At 38.9% G+C, this 16,849-nt stretch overlaps 1 protein-coding gene across 1 annotated transcript in view; it reads right to left on the reverse strand.

The window, feature by feature from the left end:
- LOC131192437 (glutamate dehydrogenase, mitochondrial-like) overlaps positions 1-16,849 on the reverse strand; it is a 47,131-nt gene that overhangs the window by 29,367 nt on the left and 915 nt on the right. The window contains exons 2-3 of the mRNA XM_058171583.1: positions 14,730-14,810; positions 2,834-2,889 (exon numbers count right to left, since the gene is read on the reverse strand). Coding sequence (XP_058027566.1) covers positions 2,834-2,889; positions 14,730-14,810 — 137 coding nt within the window. The remainder of the gene's footprint in view (positions 1-2,833; positions 2,890-14,729; positions 14,811-16,849) is intronic.

Below are 16,849 nucleotides of genomic sequence, written 5' to 3' on the forward strand. Positions count from 1 at the left end.
TACATTACAATTTTTTTCAGGAATAAACTGCATCCTACAAGACAAAAAACCTTTCAGCATCAGTACTTTGCCTTAACAGCCAATTCTTTTAACATATAATTCAATATATAAATTCAATATATAGGAATTCAATATATAAATTCCTTTTATATATTGTAAAGAAATAATATAAATCCAGTTCAAAGGAGCGGCGGCAGGGTGAATGCACTATTGTGTTGGTTTGCGTTTTTCCTTCAGGAACCATTCCCTTTGGTTGTCAGGCCTGGAAACCATACTAGCCTTAGGGTTCCAGACGCTGCCACATTTTTCCCCTGAAGGGAAGAAGGGGGGTTGAGGGGTATGGTAACATTCTTCAAGCGGTCAAGGACGGATGGTGTTCACATCTGCAGCAGGAGTGGCAAAAAGATATTTGAATGAACTGGGAGAACGTGGGACCATGTGACCAGCAAAGGGGTTAGGGGGGTGGGACTCCTGGGGTTTGTATAGCTGGGAAAAGAATCCGGAAGTTCAGTTTTGGAATTTCACTCATCGTGTGCCAGTTTCCTTATGCTAGTAAAGAGCTCTGAACAACAATGGCTTCTGAATTTTTTTTATGCAGAAGAGGTTTTTCTGGAACCCTGACACTGGTATTGGTTGGGAAAGAGAGGTCCCACTCCTGGCCTCTACTATGTGGTTTGCCACGGGGTTTACTATTTTCTCCAAGGTGCTCATTCACAGCCAAGGGATGAGGTAATCATATATTTCTACCCCTAGAGATTTAAGTGATGCCATTAATATCTTATCCCTATGTCTGGAGGCCATGAGGGTCTGGATGGGGAACAACAGGTTTCAGCTGAACCCTGGTAAGACTAAGTGGCTTTGGGCAGTGTGGCTCACTAGTGTAGTTACAGAACTTCATCATCTTTGGGGATAGATGGGGTTGCACTATCCACCCACCCCCAAACAATCATCATCCTAGGCTAATGACTCAGGGAGCAGGTGGCAGTTATGGATAGGAGGATAGGAGGGCCTTTGCACAGCTTCATCTGATGTGCCAGTTGTAGCCATTGGCTTGGTAGGTCCTATTTACATCATTCATGCCCTGGTTACCTCCAGATCAACTACTGCAATGCGCTCTACATATGGCTACCTTGAAGAGTATCCACAAGCTTCAGTGGTACAAAATGCAATGGCATTCTAGACCAGCATGTGTTACAACTGTCTGTAAGCTGCATTGGTTGCCAGTTTGTTTCCGAGTCCAATTCCAGGCACTGGTTTTATACTTTATTTCATGACATGGGACTGGATTATCTAAGAGACCATCTCTCAACAGTTACATCAGCTTACCCACTAGATCTGGCAAACTACATAGGCACATTGTAGGTACCATTGGCCAGGAATTTCACTTGGTGCATCTCAGGAAGACAAGATTTTTCTGTTGTGGCACCCACTTCATGGAATTCTTCTCTCTGAAATTAGACTAGCATCTTCCCTTTCGTATTCCAAAAAAGCCCTCAAGTATTGCTTACATTGTCAGGTTTGGGGCTCCAAGGTGACTTGCTCAGATGGCTCCCTTGTAGAGGTGGGCATTTTTATCCTCTCCTGCAATATGTATTTTTGCTTTATTGTTTTGTTAATATTTTTTTTTTATTTACATTTATATCCCACCCTTCTCCGAAGACTCAGGGCGGCTTACAGTGTATAAGGCAATAGTCTCATTCTATTTGTATATTTACAAAGTCAACTTATTGCCCCCCCAACAATCTGGGTCCTCATTTTACCTACCTTATAAAGGATGGAAGGCTGAGTCAACCTTGGGCCGGGCTTGAACCTGCAGTAATTGCAGGCTGCTGTGTTTTAATAACAGGCTTCTTACAGCCTGAGCTACCACGGCCCCTAATTAATATTAATAATTAATATTAAATAAATAATTAATATTAATATTAAATAATTTATTAATAAGGGTTTTTATATTGTACATATTTTTCTATGTATTTTTCATATTAATTCATGTTTGCCATCCAGGGTCACCTTTGGTGTTGATAAATAAGATTCTAAAGGATTCCATTTTTCTTAGGTTGTTCTCTATTTTATACAGAATAATTAATATTTGGTCTTCCAAATTTCATTTTTACAGTGATTGTCTGATATGCGTATACATTGATTCAAATTCTATAATGCACCAATTCATCCTCAAAATTACAGTACGTCATAAGACCTTGGGACAGGGGCATGGCAAGTTCATGTCCTGCTGGTAGGTCTGCATTTACAAGGAAATTTGTGGCTGGACTGGCAAAAATTCTCAGAAGCTGAGAGATCATTGAGATAACCCACATAGCTGTAGACAGCTGCTCTTCTTGAACAGACTGCAGAAACTGTTGTTTTGCAAATCGCTTTTCAATTGAGTTCTGGGAATTGAGGGATACTATCAAGCTCATACTCATGAAGCAGACTTTTACAGACACAAAACTCAATTAAGCTTTATTTGATTAAGGCTGAAATAGAAAATTAGATATAACTGGTTTCCCTTTCTGGACTTTTGCTGACAAAGAATGAATGACAAGGCTTTTGAATTTTGTTTTCTAGAAATAAGTCATGGGGTGAAGATAGAATATGTTGTGTTAAAGAGTTGGCGATAAGTTATTGAAATTGTTTTTATTTGCTGGGATAAAGAGGTGACTTGCTTCTTTTTTTCCTTTTTTTTTACATTTTTCTTTATTTGTCTTTTTTTTTTCACAATCCTATGTTTTTGTAGTTTGAATAAGTTGTTATTCTTAATAAAGTTATTTGAATTTTTTTTAAAAAATGTCCACGTCAGCATGCCCTGTAAGTAGAGAAAAGAACCTATACTTACTGAATAATTCTTTGGCTCAATAGCCACACCAGCCTTTGACCCACCAAAAGGAACATCTGAAATAAACCATTACCAACAAATTAGCATCTTATATTTTCATCCCTTATTCAGCCACAGAAATGTAATACGAGACCAACTTTTAAGAACTGTTTAGAGGGTATTGCCTTATAATTCAAAGTTTTTCTTTTCTTAGAAAAAAGCAAGGAAAACATTTAAACATGTTAAATACATTCATGATGAATATCATAAAAAGCCTAATAAAGAATGACAGCTCTGCTGCTTAGAAGATATATGGGTTTTTTTATAACTTAAGCAAAGATATTTCTAAAACTTGGATAAAATCACCAGGAACGGGAGAAGAAAAAAATGGCTTGTTATATGTATCATTAGTTTGTAAACTTTAGTTTATGATGTAGTATTCTGTATGAACATTTGGCCTATTCAACAAACTTTTTTACCCAAATACTTGAGTTGTCAATTTAATTTTCACTGAAGTCAAACAAAGATTATATTCACATAAAATGCTGATAAAAATGTATTTTGAAGCCTAACTGATGATCATCAAGAACACTGTAACTTACAAGAAATCTAAGATAAACTAGGCTAAAGGGATCCAATCCAAGACGGTGATTTAGAATTTTGCTTAAATCCTATTCATATAAATATTCTATTTAAGAATGTGTCATCTTCTTTAAGTTACAACTCCTACCGACTTCATGATCATATGTGTGTAGATTCACTGCAGCAGTATGAAAGTGATTTACTTTTACTTTCTTCCAGGATAGTAGTTTATAATAATATAAACTACAGCGCTGGAACTTTTTGGTAGTTTCTCACACAAATACTAACCAGATTTGACTCTACTTAATTATTCTGAGATCCTTAGTCAGTTAAATGTTGCTCCCTAGTTGGTATATTATAGAGTCCTCAATTTATAACCACAACTGAGCCCTTTTCTTGCCAGAATTATTAAGTGAATCACTGTAGTGCTTAAGTTAAGTGAATCTGGCTTCCCCATTGACTTTGCTCATCAGAAAGTCGCAAAAGATGATCACATGAACCTGAGACACTGCAATCGTCATAAATATGAATCAATTGCCAAACATTAGAATTTTGATCATGTGACCCTAGGGATGCTGCAATGGTTGTGAAGTGTGAAAAATTGTCGTCAGTCACTTTCTCAGTGCTTTTGTAATTTTAAATGTCACTAAATGAACTATTGTAATTTGAGGACTACCTTTATAGTAACAATATATTAATGTATATTAACAAAAAGAATAATACAATATATTCAATGCTATCAACTTGAGAGCATTTTTATTGTAGGAGGACAAAGCAGACCTTCTCCAAAATATTTAGATAGCATTAGCATACAGGTATGCAATTGTTTCTATTTGACCACAAATCTTTTTGAAGGTCCCCACTGCAAGTGTTAAATAGTCTGTCTCAAGTATAGTGGAAGTGTTTTAAACTTGAAATACTTCCAAAGTCCTTGAAAGTGCCCAATTTGCACTTGAAGGAGCAGTTTCAAACTCAAAATGAAGTTTTGTGAAATTCCACACATGAAATAGTTAGAAGTGAAATGTTACATACGTTCCTAATTAGCACACTTTATCATTGTAACTTATTATGTTGCTTTATTTCCAGAGACGGAACAATTTACAGTATTAATACAATGATAAAAAACTAAGATTAATAAATTAATACATTATAATCATTCAATATGATGTTCTGTCATTTGGGACTAACACTTATTTATCCCCAAATGTCTTTCCAAAAAGTATAATATGGAATAGACGGTCCAGATATCTAGGAGTAAGCTCTTCCCAAGGAATGGAGCCATTATAAAGTGAGCTTCAGCTTGTGATAGCCAAAGACAGCATTTCCTTGGCAGTAGGACCTATCAGCAAGTCCCCTCTCACAGATAATTCTCGATCTTCCCAATTCAGAAAAGACTGTCATTGAGACATTCATGCTCTAACCCATAGCTTTAAAGTTAGCTAACTTAGGTAAATGGTAGCCAATGCCATTCCTATTTTAATGTTGTTATGCCATAGTACCCCCATAACTTTCCAGTCAACAAAATCACCTGTGACTGAAACTATTAGGGAGGACAATTAATGAAGAACAGTAACTCTTACTCCCAAATATGCTGCCAGAAAAACAGCATGCTTCCTAGTATCAAAGGCCACCAAGAGATCTTATCCTAATCCTATCCAAGGCCATCAACAAGAACCAGTGGTTTTGGTTCCACACTCAAGCCTGTATCTGAATCAACTGAAAAGGTCCACGTTAATCCAGTTCATAAAAAAAAAAAAACCACTAGAACTGTAGTCCAATCATCTAAAAAGGTAAGGTTGGAAACTTTGGAAAAAAGCAAAAGACCATAGTTTATCGTTGTCTAGTTTATTTATAGAATAGAATAGAATAGAATTTTTATTGGCCAAGTGTGATTGGACACACAAGGAATTTGTCTTGGTGCATATGCTCTCAGTGTACATAAAAGAAAAGATACGTTCATCAAGGTACAACATTTACAACACAATTGATGGTCAATATATCAATAAGGATTGCCAGCAACAAAGTTAGTCATATAGTCATAAGTGGAAAGAGATTGGTGATGGGAACGATGAGAAGATTAATAGTAGTGCAGATTTAGTAAATAGTTTGACAGTGTTGAGGGAATTATTTGTTTAGCAGAGTGATGGCCTCCGGGAAAAAACTGTTCTTGTGTCTAGTTGTTCTGTTGTGCAGTGCTCTATAGCATCGTTTTGAGGGTAGGAGTTGAAACAGTTTATGTCCTGGATGTGAGGGATCTGTAAATATTTTCACGGCCCTCTTCTTGATTCGTGCCGTATACAGGTCCTCAATGGAAGGCAGATTGGTAGCAATTATTTTTTCTGCAGTTCTAATTATCCTCTGAAGTCTGTGTCTTTTCTTGTTGGGTTGCAGAACCGAACCAGACAGTTATAGAGGTGCAAATGACAGACTCAATAATTCCTCTGTAGAACTGGATCAGCAGTTCCTTGGGCAGTTTGAGCTTACTGAGTTGGCGCAGAAAGAACATTCTTTGTTGTCCTTTTTTGATGATGTTTTTGATGTTAGCTGTCCATTTTAGATCTTGTGATATGAGAGACCCTAAAAATTTAAAGATTTCTACTGTTGATACTGTGTTGTCTAGTATTGTGAGAGGTGGAAGTATGGAAGGGTTTCTCCTAAAGTCTACCACCATTTCTACGGTTTTGAGTGTGTTCAGTTCCAGATTGTTTTGGTTGCACCACAAGGCTAGTCGTTCGACCTCTTGTCTATATGCGGATTCGTCATTGTCTCGAATGAGACTGATCACTGTTGTGTCATCTGCGAACTTCAGTAGCTTAACAGATGGATCGTTGGAGATGCAGTCATTGGTATACAGAGAGAAGTGGGGAGAGCACACAGCCTTGGAGGGGGGGCCTGTGCTAATTGTACAGGTATTTGATGTGATCTTGCTTAGCTTCACCTGCTGCTTCCTGTTTGTTAGGAAGCTTGTGATCCACTTACAAGTCTGTTCCGGTACCTGTAGCTGGTTTAGCTTAGTTAGAAGAATGTCTGGAATGATGGTATTGAATGCTGAACTAAAGTCTACAAAAAGGACCCTTGCATAGGTCTTTGGAGACTCAAGATGTTGTAGGATGTAGTGCAGAGCCATATTAACAGCATCATCTGTTGATCTATTTGCTCGGTATGCAAATTGCAAGGGGTCTAACAGCGGATCCGTGATGGTTTTCAAGTAGGAAAGCACTAGCCTTTCAAAGGTTTTCATGACTACAGATGTTAAAGCAACTGGTCTGTAGTCATTCAGTTCCTTGATGGTGGGCTTCTTCGGCACTGGGATGATGGTAGAGCTTTTGAAGCAAGAAGGAACATAGCACATCTCTAGTGATTTATTGAAAATATGGGTGAAGATGGGGGCCAATTGGTCAGCACAGACTTTTAAGCAAGAAGGAGTTATCTTGTCTGGGCCTGGAGCTTTTCCTGGCTTTTGTCTGTGAAATAGGTCCTGCACTTCCTTTTCTGTGATCACTAGGGGTTGTGAACCCAATGAAATGGGGTCAGTTGTAGGAGGCTTGGCTGTTGTTGGTGTGTCTGAGATGGGGGTTGTGGAGATAGGTGGCTGTAGTTTCCTTTCAAACCTGCAGTAAAACTCATTCAGGTCATCTGCCAGTTGTTGATTACCTTCAGCCTGGGAAGGAGGTTTGCCATAGCCGGTGATATTTTTAAGAGTTTTCCACATGTTTGCTGGTTCATTTGCTGAAAACTGATTCTTTAGCTTTTCAGAGTAGCTTCTTTTTGCTGCTCTTATCTCCCTTGTTAGTGCATTTCTGGCCTGATTGTACAGCATTTTATCATCTTTTTTGTAGGCTTCCTCTTTGGAATGTCGTAGCTGCTTAAGTTTAGGTGTGAACCAAGGTTTGTTGTTACTGTATATTCGCAAGTTTCTTGTAGGTACACATAGGTCTTCACAGAAGCTGAGATATGATGTTACAGTATCTGTGAGTTCATCCAGGTCTGCAGAGGTATCTTCAAAGATATTCCAATCAGTGCAGTCAAAACATGCCTGCAGCTTTAATTTTGCCTCCTCCATCCAGGTCTTCACTGATTTAATTGCTGGTTTTGTGGTTTTGCCTATAAGCAGGTACAAGGTGAATCATGCAATGATCAGAGTGTCCTACAGCTGCACGTGGTAAAGACCGATAAGCATCTTTTAGTGTTGTGTAGCAATGGTCTAGAGTATTCTTGCCTCTGGTGGGACAATTGACATGCTGAAAGTATTTTGGTAGCTCTTGCCTTAAGTTTGCCTTGTTTAGATCTCCCAAAACAATGGCCAGTGAATCAGGGTGTTTGGCTTCAGCCTCCATGATTTGGTCAGCTAGAGTTCGTAATGCCTTGTTTACACAGGCTTGTGGTGGGACATAAACAGCAATTAGAAGAAATGAGGAAAATTCATGAGGCGAATAGTATTGATTGCAGTTGATAATTAAAGTCTCTAAACTGTTGTCACAGAATTTGTAAATTATTTTAAAATCTTGACACCAGTTGCTGTTAATATATAGGCATAAGCCTCCGCCTTTCTTTTTACCAGATGTTTCTGGAACCCTGTCTGATCGTTCAATCTGAAACCCTGGAATGTTCAGGCTGCTATTTTCAATTGATTCATTTAACCAGGTTTCAGAGAAGCATAGGACTGCTGAATTGCGAAAATCAGAATAGTATTTGTTTAAGAGGAGTATTTCATCCATCTTATTTGCAAGCGAGCGTATATTTGTTAGGAAAATTGAAGGCAGAGGAGTTTTAATGCGACTTCTAAGCCTGTTTAAGATCCCAGATCGTTTACCTCTCTTCCTTCGTTTCTGTCGTTTGGTTTTTTTAGTAATCCATGGTTCCGTGGGAATTGCCTCCTTCTGTGTTGGAATCTCCTCCGTGTTTGTAAAGACAGGCCGGGGTGAGATCAAAGAAAGCTGCTCCTTAAAGAAATATTGCTTAATTTTTAGCAGATGGTCTCGTGAGTAGGAAATCCGTAGTGAATCACAGAGAACAATTAAAAATAAAGAAATCATTAGAGAGCATTTCACCGAGGCAGCCTTCGTCGGCACCATCTTGGAAATAGTATACCATGCATAATTTTGACATCTCAATCATGTCCCCTCTCATCTCATCTTTTTCTAGACCAAAAGCTACCTTTATCTCACAGGGTAGCTGTTCCAGCCTCTTGATTGATTGATTGATTGATTGATTGATGAACTGCCTATCTCTCTCAGAGTGTTTGGGTAGTGTGGAATAAAATATTAAAAAATAAAAACAGTATATACATTTTAAAATTTTAGAGGGAGGCAAGGATAATTAAACACTATTAAAATTAGTTAAAAGTCAAAGGGAAGGCTCTCAGGGCACCAGTCTGAGAACTTGACAGCTGTGAACAAGTGTGCATTCGCCACACAAGGCAACAGAGCCATGTTACCTTTTTCTGAACCATTTCAAGCTCCTCTATATCCTGTCTGAGATGCAATGGCCAGAATGACACTATGATTGTAACTATGATTTATGATCTATGACCTATCACTTTGTTGTGTGTATGTACACTGAGAGCCTACCCTACCCTACCCTACCCTACCCGTTTGCCAGGTACAATTTGTACCATTGATTTATATAAGGACATTATGATATCGGCATTTCTCTTTTTAAAAAAATAGTTTCTTATTGTCTCTAACATGCCATTGACTTTTTTGGCAGTAGATAAACAGTGTTAACCCCTTCGTTAGTACTATTACTGCAAAATATTTTTCTGCTAGCTCTGATTCTATTGGTATGATAGTTGGGATTTTTGGCACCAATGTGTATTGCTTTACTCTTGCTTACACTGAAAGACATCTGACATTTTGACATCCAATCCTCAAATGTTTAAGAGCCCTCAGGAGCTCTTCATAGTCCATTACTGTTTTTAACGACCTAGAGTATTTAGTGTCACTAGCCAAGTTAAGTTATTCCACAAGTTACCAATTCCAGGTCATTCATAAAATGTTAAAAGTATTGATTCCACAACAGAATTGGGGAGAGCACTAATTACATAACTCCATTATGAGAAATGAGGATTTACTCCTTTTCCTATTTTTTAGTCAACTGCTTATCCACAAGAGAATCAGGTCTTTTATTCCTTGGCTATCAAGGTTTTCTTTAAATCTAAGTAGATGCTATCTATTGGCTTATCTTATACATGTTTGTTAACACTCTCAAAAAACTAATAGTAGATAATAGGAAGCATGTTGAGTATCCTTGAGCAAGGCCTATCCACATATTTGATTATTTTATCTAATAGCAGTTTCCACTATCTTCCTGGAAATTATATTAAGCTATAGATCTATAATTTCCTGGATCTCCCTACAAGCCCTTTCTAAAATTGAGTTATATTGGCCAATCCTCAACTACAGAGGAGAAGTATAAATAGGTTGCATATTTTAGTTAGGTCTACAATCTCAACTTTAAGCTCAACACTTGGGTAAATGTCATCAGGGCCCAGTGATTTGTTGATGGTCAACCTGTCAGTATGGCCTAGCATATTGCTTCATCAATATATGGCTAAAACAGAATAGGAGCTCAGACTCGGGGAACTGCGCAACCTTTCTCCTATGAAGATGGAAGCAAATAATTTGTTCAGCTTGCCAAAGGTGCTTTTTCCAGAAGGCAACGGGGCTTTCTTGTTTTTTTTCTTTGAAAACGTTTTGCTTCTTATCTAAGAAGCTTCTTTAATAAAGAACTGAAGAAGCTAAAGAACTTCTTGGATGTGAAACAAGACATTTTCAAAGAAAAAAACAAGAAAGTCTAGTCTTTTAGAAAAAGTATTTTTGGGACAACTATGACCTGAATAATTGAGAATCTCTATAGACACTCAGCTTCTCTACAATTTAGTTTTCTCCTTTTAGCACTCTTTTTGATTCCTTCATCCAAAGCACCTATATGGCCTCCCAGGCTGGTTTGCCATTTCCTTGAAGAATCTTTTATTATTTAGTTAGAACAAATAACCACTTTTTGAGGAGACATTGATGATTATTTTTGAAGGCAGAAGACATTAGTATACACAATAATTTCTGTGAATCTCATCACCAGGAAAATTTCAACATATTGACTTCCAAGTCTACTCTGCCTACCCTTAATATTTACTCAGAGTGCTAACTCACCTACCACTGCACACTTGTATGTCATCAAAGCTGCCAAAGCTTTTACTTCATCAGAATTAACCAATTTGCTATATCGAATTCCTGGAGAAAGAAAAACAAATATATATCAATGTATATTGAACATCTATATCCATTGCAAACACACTTTATTATTTTTGTGAGCTCTAGTAATAAATGTTTGAGAATGCTTCAGAGTTTATCAAAGACGCTTTGATGAGACTTTTACATGGATCCTTTATTTGCACCAGCCTTTCAAAGGTTTTCATGACTACAGATGTTAAAGCAACTGGTCTGTAGTCATTCAGTTCCTTGATGGTGGGCTTCTTGGCACTGGGATGATGGTAGAGCTTTTGAAGCAAGAAGGAACATAGCACATCTCTAGTGATTTATTGAAAATATGGGTGAAGATGGGGCCAATTGGTCAGCACAGACTTTTAAGCAAGAAGGAGTTATCTTGTCTGGGCCTGGAGCTTTTCCTGGCTTTTGTCTGTGAAATAGGTCCTGCACTTCCTTTTCTGTGATCACTAGGGGTTGTGAACCCAATGAAATGGGGTCAGTTGTAGGAGGCTTGGCTGTTGTTGGTGTGTCTGAGATGGGGGTTGTGGAGATAGGTGGCTGTAGTTTCCTTTCAAACCTGCAGTAAAACTCATTCAGGTCATCTGCCAGTTGTTGATTACCTTCAGCCTGGGAAGGAGGTTTGCCATAGCCGGTGATATTTTTAAGAGTTTTCCACATGTTTGCTGGTTCATTTGCTGAAAACTGATTCTTTAGCTTTTCAGAGTAGCTTCTTTTTGCTGCTCTTATCTCCCTTGTTAGTGCATTTCTGGCCTGATTGTACAGCATTTTATCACCTTTTCTGTAGGCTTCCTCTTTGGAATGTCGTAGCTGCTTAAGTTTAGGTGTGAACCAAGGTTTGTTGTTACTGTATATTCGCAAGTTCCTTGTAGGTACACATAGGTCTTCACAGAAGCTGACATATGATGTTACAGTATCTGTGAGTTCATCCAGGTCTGCAGAGGTATCTTCAAAGATATTCCAATCAGTGCAGTCAAAACATGCCTGCAGCTTTAATTTTGCCTCCTCCATCCAGGTCTTCACTGATTTAATTGCTGGTTTTGTGGTTTTGCCTATAAGCAGGTACAAGGTGAATCATGCAATGATCAGAGTGTCCTACAGCTGCACGTGGTAAAGACCGATAAGCATCTTTTAGTGTTGTGTAGCAATGGTCTAGAGTATTCTTGCCTCTGGTGGGACAATTGACATGCTGAAAGTATTTTGGTAGCTCTTTCCTTAAGTTTGCCTTGTTTAGATCTCCCAAAACAATGGCCAGTGAATCAGGGTGTTTGGCTTCAGCCTCCATGATTTGGTCAGCTAGAGTTCGTAATGCCTTGTTTACACAGGCTTGTGGTGGGACATAAACAGCAATTAGAAGAAATGAGGAAAATTCACGAGGCGAATAGTAAGGTTTGCAGTTGATAATTAGAGTCTCTAAATTGTTGTCACAGAATTTGTAAATTATTTTAAAATCTTGACACCAGTTGCTGTTAATATATAGGCATAAGCCTCCTCCTTTCTTTTTACCAGATGTTTCTGGAATCCTGTCTGATCGTTCAATCTGAAACCCTGGAATGTTCAGGCTGCTATTTTCAATTGATTCATTTAACCAGGTTTCAGAGAAGCATAGGACTGCTGAATTGCGAAAATCAGAATAGTATTTGTTTAAGAGGAGTATTTCATCCATCTTATTTGCAAGCGAGCGTATATTTGTTAGGAAAATTGAAGGCAGAGGAGTTTTAATGCGACTTCTAAGCCTGTTTAAGATCCCAGATCGTTTACCTCTCTTCCTTCGTTTCTGTCGTTTGGTTTTTTTAGTAATCCATGGTTCCGTGGGAATTGCCTCCTCCTGTGTTGGAATCTCCTCCGTGTTTGTAAAGACAGGCGGGGGTGAGATCAAAGAAAGCTGCTCCTTAAAGAAATATTGCTTAATTTTTAGCAGATGGTCTCGTGAGTAGGAAATCCGTAGTGAATCACAGAGAACAATTAAAAATAAAGAAATCATTAGAGAGCATTTCACCGAGGCAGCCTTCGTCGGCACCATCTTGGAAATAGTATACCATGCATAATTTTGACATCTCAATCATGTCCCCTCTCATCTCATCTTTTTCTAGACCAAAAGCTACCTTTATCTCACAGGGTAGCTGTTCCAGCCTCTTGATTGATTGATTGATTGATTGATGAACTGCCTATCTCTCTCAGAGTGTTTGGGTAGTGTGGAATAAAATATTAAAAAATAAAAACAGTATATACATTTTAAAATTTTAGAGGGAGGCAAGGATAATTAAACACTATTAAAATTAGTTAAAAGTCAAAGGGAGGGCTCTCAGGGCACCAGTCTGAGAACTTGACAGCTGTGAACAAGTGTGCATTCGCCACACAAGGCAACAGAGCCATGTTACCTTTTTCTGAACCATTTCAAGCTCCTCTATATCCTGTCTGAGATGCAATGGCCAGAATGACACGATGATTGTAACTATGATTTATGATCTATGACCTATCACTTTGTTGTGTGTATGTACACTGAGAGCCTACCCTACCCTACCCTACCCTACCCGTTTGCCAGGTACAATTTGTACCATTGATTTATATAAGGACATTATGATATCGGCATTTCTCTTTTTAAAAAAATAGTTTCTTATTGTCTCTAACATGCCATTGACTTTTTTGGCAGTAGATAAACAGTGTTAACCCCTTCGTTAGTACTATTACTGCAAAATATTTTTCTGCTAGCTCTGATTCTATTGGTATGATAGTTGGGATTTTTGGCACCAATGTGTATTGCTTTACTCTTGCTTACACTGAAAGACATCTGACATTTTGACATCCAATCCTCAAATGTTTAAGAGCCCTCAGGAGCTCTTCATAGTCCATTACTGTTTTTAACGACCTAGAGTATTTAGTGTCACTAGCCAAGTTAAGTTATTCCACAAGTTACCAATTCCAGGTCATTCATAAAATGTTAAAAGTATTGATTCCACAACAGAATTGGGGAGAGCACTAATTACATAACTCCATTATGAGAAATGAGGATTTACTCCTTTTCCTATTTTTTAGTCAACTGCTTATCCACAAGAGAATCAGGTCTTTTATTCCTTGGCTATCAAGGTTTTCTTTAAATCTAAGTAGATGCTATCTCTTGGCTTATCTTATACATGTTTGTTAACACTCTCAAAAAACTAATAGTAGATAATAGGACTTTCCTTTAGGGAAGCATGTTGAGTATCCTTGAGCAAGGCCTATCCACATATTTGATTATTTTATCTAATAGCAGTTTCCACTATCTTCCTGGAAATTATATTACGCTATAGATCTATAATTTCCTGGATCTCCCTACAAGCCCTTTCTAAAATTGAGTTATATTGGCCAATCCTCAACTACAGAGGAGAAGTATAAATAGGTTGCATATTTTAGTTAGGTCTACAATCTCAACTTTAAGCTCAACACTTGGGTAAATGTCATCAGGGCCCAGTGATTTGTTGATGGTCAACCTGTCAGTATGGCCTAGCATATTGCTTCATCAATATATGGCTAAAACAGAATAGGAGCTCAGACTCGGGGAACTGCGCAACCTTTCTCCTATGAAGATGGAAGCAAATAATTTGTTCAGCTTGCCAAAGGTGCTTTTTCCAGAAGGCAACGGGGCTTTCTTGTTTTTTTTCTTTGAAAACGTTTTGCTTCTTATCTAAGAAGCTTCTTTAATAAAGAACTGAAGAAGCTAAAGAACTTCTTGGATGTGAAACAAGACATTTTCAAAGAAAAAAACAAGAAAGTCTAGTCTTTTAGAAAAAGTATTTTTGGGACAACTATGACCTGAATAATTGAGAATCTCTATAGACACTCAGCTTCTCTACAATTTAGTTTTCTCCTTTTAGCACTCTTTTTGATTCCTTCATCCAAAGCACCTATATGGCCTCCCTGGCTGGTTTGCCATTTCCTTGAAGAATCTTTTATTATTTAGTTAGAACAAATAACCACTTTTTGAGGAGACATTGATGATTATTTTTGAAGGCAGAAGACATTAGTATACACAATAATTTCTGTGAATCTCATCACCAGGAAAATTTCAACATATTGACTTCCAAGTCTACTCTGCCTACCCTTAATATTTACTCAGAGTGCTAACTCACCTACCACTGCACACTTGTATGTCATCAAAGCTGCCAAAGCTTTTACTTCATCAGAATTAACCAATTTGCTATATCGAATTCCTGGAGAAAGAAAAACAAATATATATCAATGTATATTGAACATCTATATCCAAGGCCGTCATGGAAGCCAAGAACTCCCGAGCTACCGTCGATGGCCGGCAGATGGCAGGTTAAAGTCCCCCATGACTAAAAGTCTGGGGGTCTCCACCGCCACCCCGGCAAGCACCTCTAGGAGCTCGGGCAGGGCAGCTGTCACGCAGCAAGGAGCCAGGTACGCGACCAGCAAGCCCATCTGACATCTATGACCCCACCTCACAAAGAGGGATTCACACCCGGCTATCTGAGGTACAGTGGTCTCCCTCGGCTCTAGACTCTCTTTAATCACAACCGCCACCCCTCCACCCCTACCCTGGGCCCTCGGCTGATGGAATGCACGGAAACCCGGTGGGCACATCTCAACCAGGGGCACACCCCCTTCATTGCCCAACCAGGTCTCCGTAACGCCTATAATATCCGCGGCACCCCCCTGAATTAGATCATGTATTAGGGGGGCCTTATTGGCCACGGACCGTGCGTTGCATAACATCAGACGAAGGCCCAGGCTCTGAGGGTCCTGACCATCCGGGGAACGGGTAAAGTTAGGGGGATCGGGGCACGCGATCGCCTGCATACATCGAACGCGTGACCCCCTATGTCGTCGATCCCCCTTCCGCCATATCTGCCCCTCCCACTTACCGTGCCAATAGACTCACCCTCACACAAAGGAACACCCTCCCCCCCCATAACCTCCGAACCCATTTGATAATCGCCACGAGCATGCGCTGGAACTGGTTTCCCTCCCGACGGGCTACCCCCATCACCCGCCCTACCCCTCCCACCCCTTAAAAATGCCCTATCTAAAAACCCCCAAAGGCTCTTTCTTTTCGCATGCCACCTCTGTGGGTCCCAAGACCCGTCATTGAGGCCGGCCCTTGGTAATGAGGCGGGCCATTCCTGCGAGGCGGGGGCACCTCGCAGGCGCAGGAGTTCCTGTACAGCGTAGCATAGAAAAAGTAGATCGGTGAGGGTGCTAAGATGGTAACATCCCAGATGGTAAGACATTAAAAGATGGATCCTCCAACGGATGTCTAGATGTCAAAGAGGACAAATAAAGCTGGAACCAGATGAAGATGATAAGCCTAAGCAAACAGACCGGCAGCCTCCATGGTAAACCTATGGAGAACGTTTCTACGAAAGGTCTTAACAAAGGTAGAAATGACTGTCAGTCCGTCAATCTGTTCATAGTCCAAAGTCCAATCCATTGTCATTGCTTTAGACTAAGATCAGTAGGAAAAAGTTTTATATATTTTTCAATTTCCTCCAAATACCTTCCATGACTTCCAAATGTTTACATTAAAAAAATCTGTCAACTTTTCTAAAACAATTCATAAGTTTAGGACCATATTTTTTAATATGTTTTAAAAACCCCTCTAGATAATACTAATAGTAAAAAAGGGGGGGGGGAAATAAATTAAGCAGACAGCAGTACCATTTTATTAAGCTAGATGGCAGCATTAATAAATGGAAAGCAACAAAGTGCCTGCCATTTTTCCAAGTTCTATTTTTAACACCACAGAAAATCCATTGTTTGTATCTAGACCTACCAGATTTCAGCTGAAAAACTCTGGACCACTAGACAATAGTAAAAAGTCAATCAACCTTTTCTTTGCTGCTTACCAAATGATAGATAAAAGCTTACATGGAGATACTCTGGATTTTTACAACCCACTATCTACCAACCGTATTTTGCTAGAAAGCAAGCAGTTTACCACATGTGTTGTATACTGCTTAACAACTCTGAACACTAGGCTTCCTTAAACAGAAGGGATTGGTAACTACAACTAGGCAGATCTTAAAATAGCCAGATATCTACATTTGCGTCATCTTGCAACTATTTCCAACATTTGTTTATCAACCTTCTTTCCTTAAAACGCAGGTTCACTAGTCATGCAGTACAGATTGTCAGGTGTTAAGCAATCTGTTTTTGAAGTCCTACTTTTGTTTGGATAGCCAGATGGCTATGTTTACTTTTAACAAATTTTAAAGATGTGATCAATTAA

The sequence above is a fragment of the Ahaetulla prasina genome, chromosome 2, assembly GCF_028640845.1.
Source record: "Ahaetulla prasina isolate Xishuangbanna chromosome 2, ASM2864084v1, whole genome shotgun sequence".
NCBI classification, from domain to species: domain Eukaryota; kingdom Metazoa; phylum Chordata; class Lepidosauria; order Squamata; family Colubridae; genus Ahaetulla; species Ahaetulla prasina.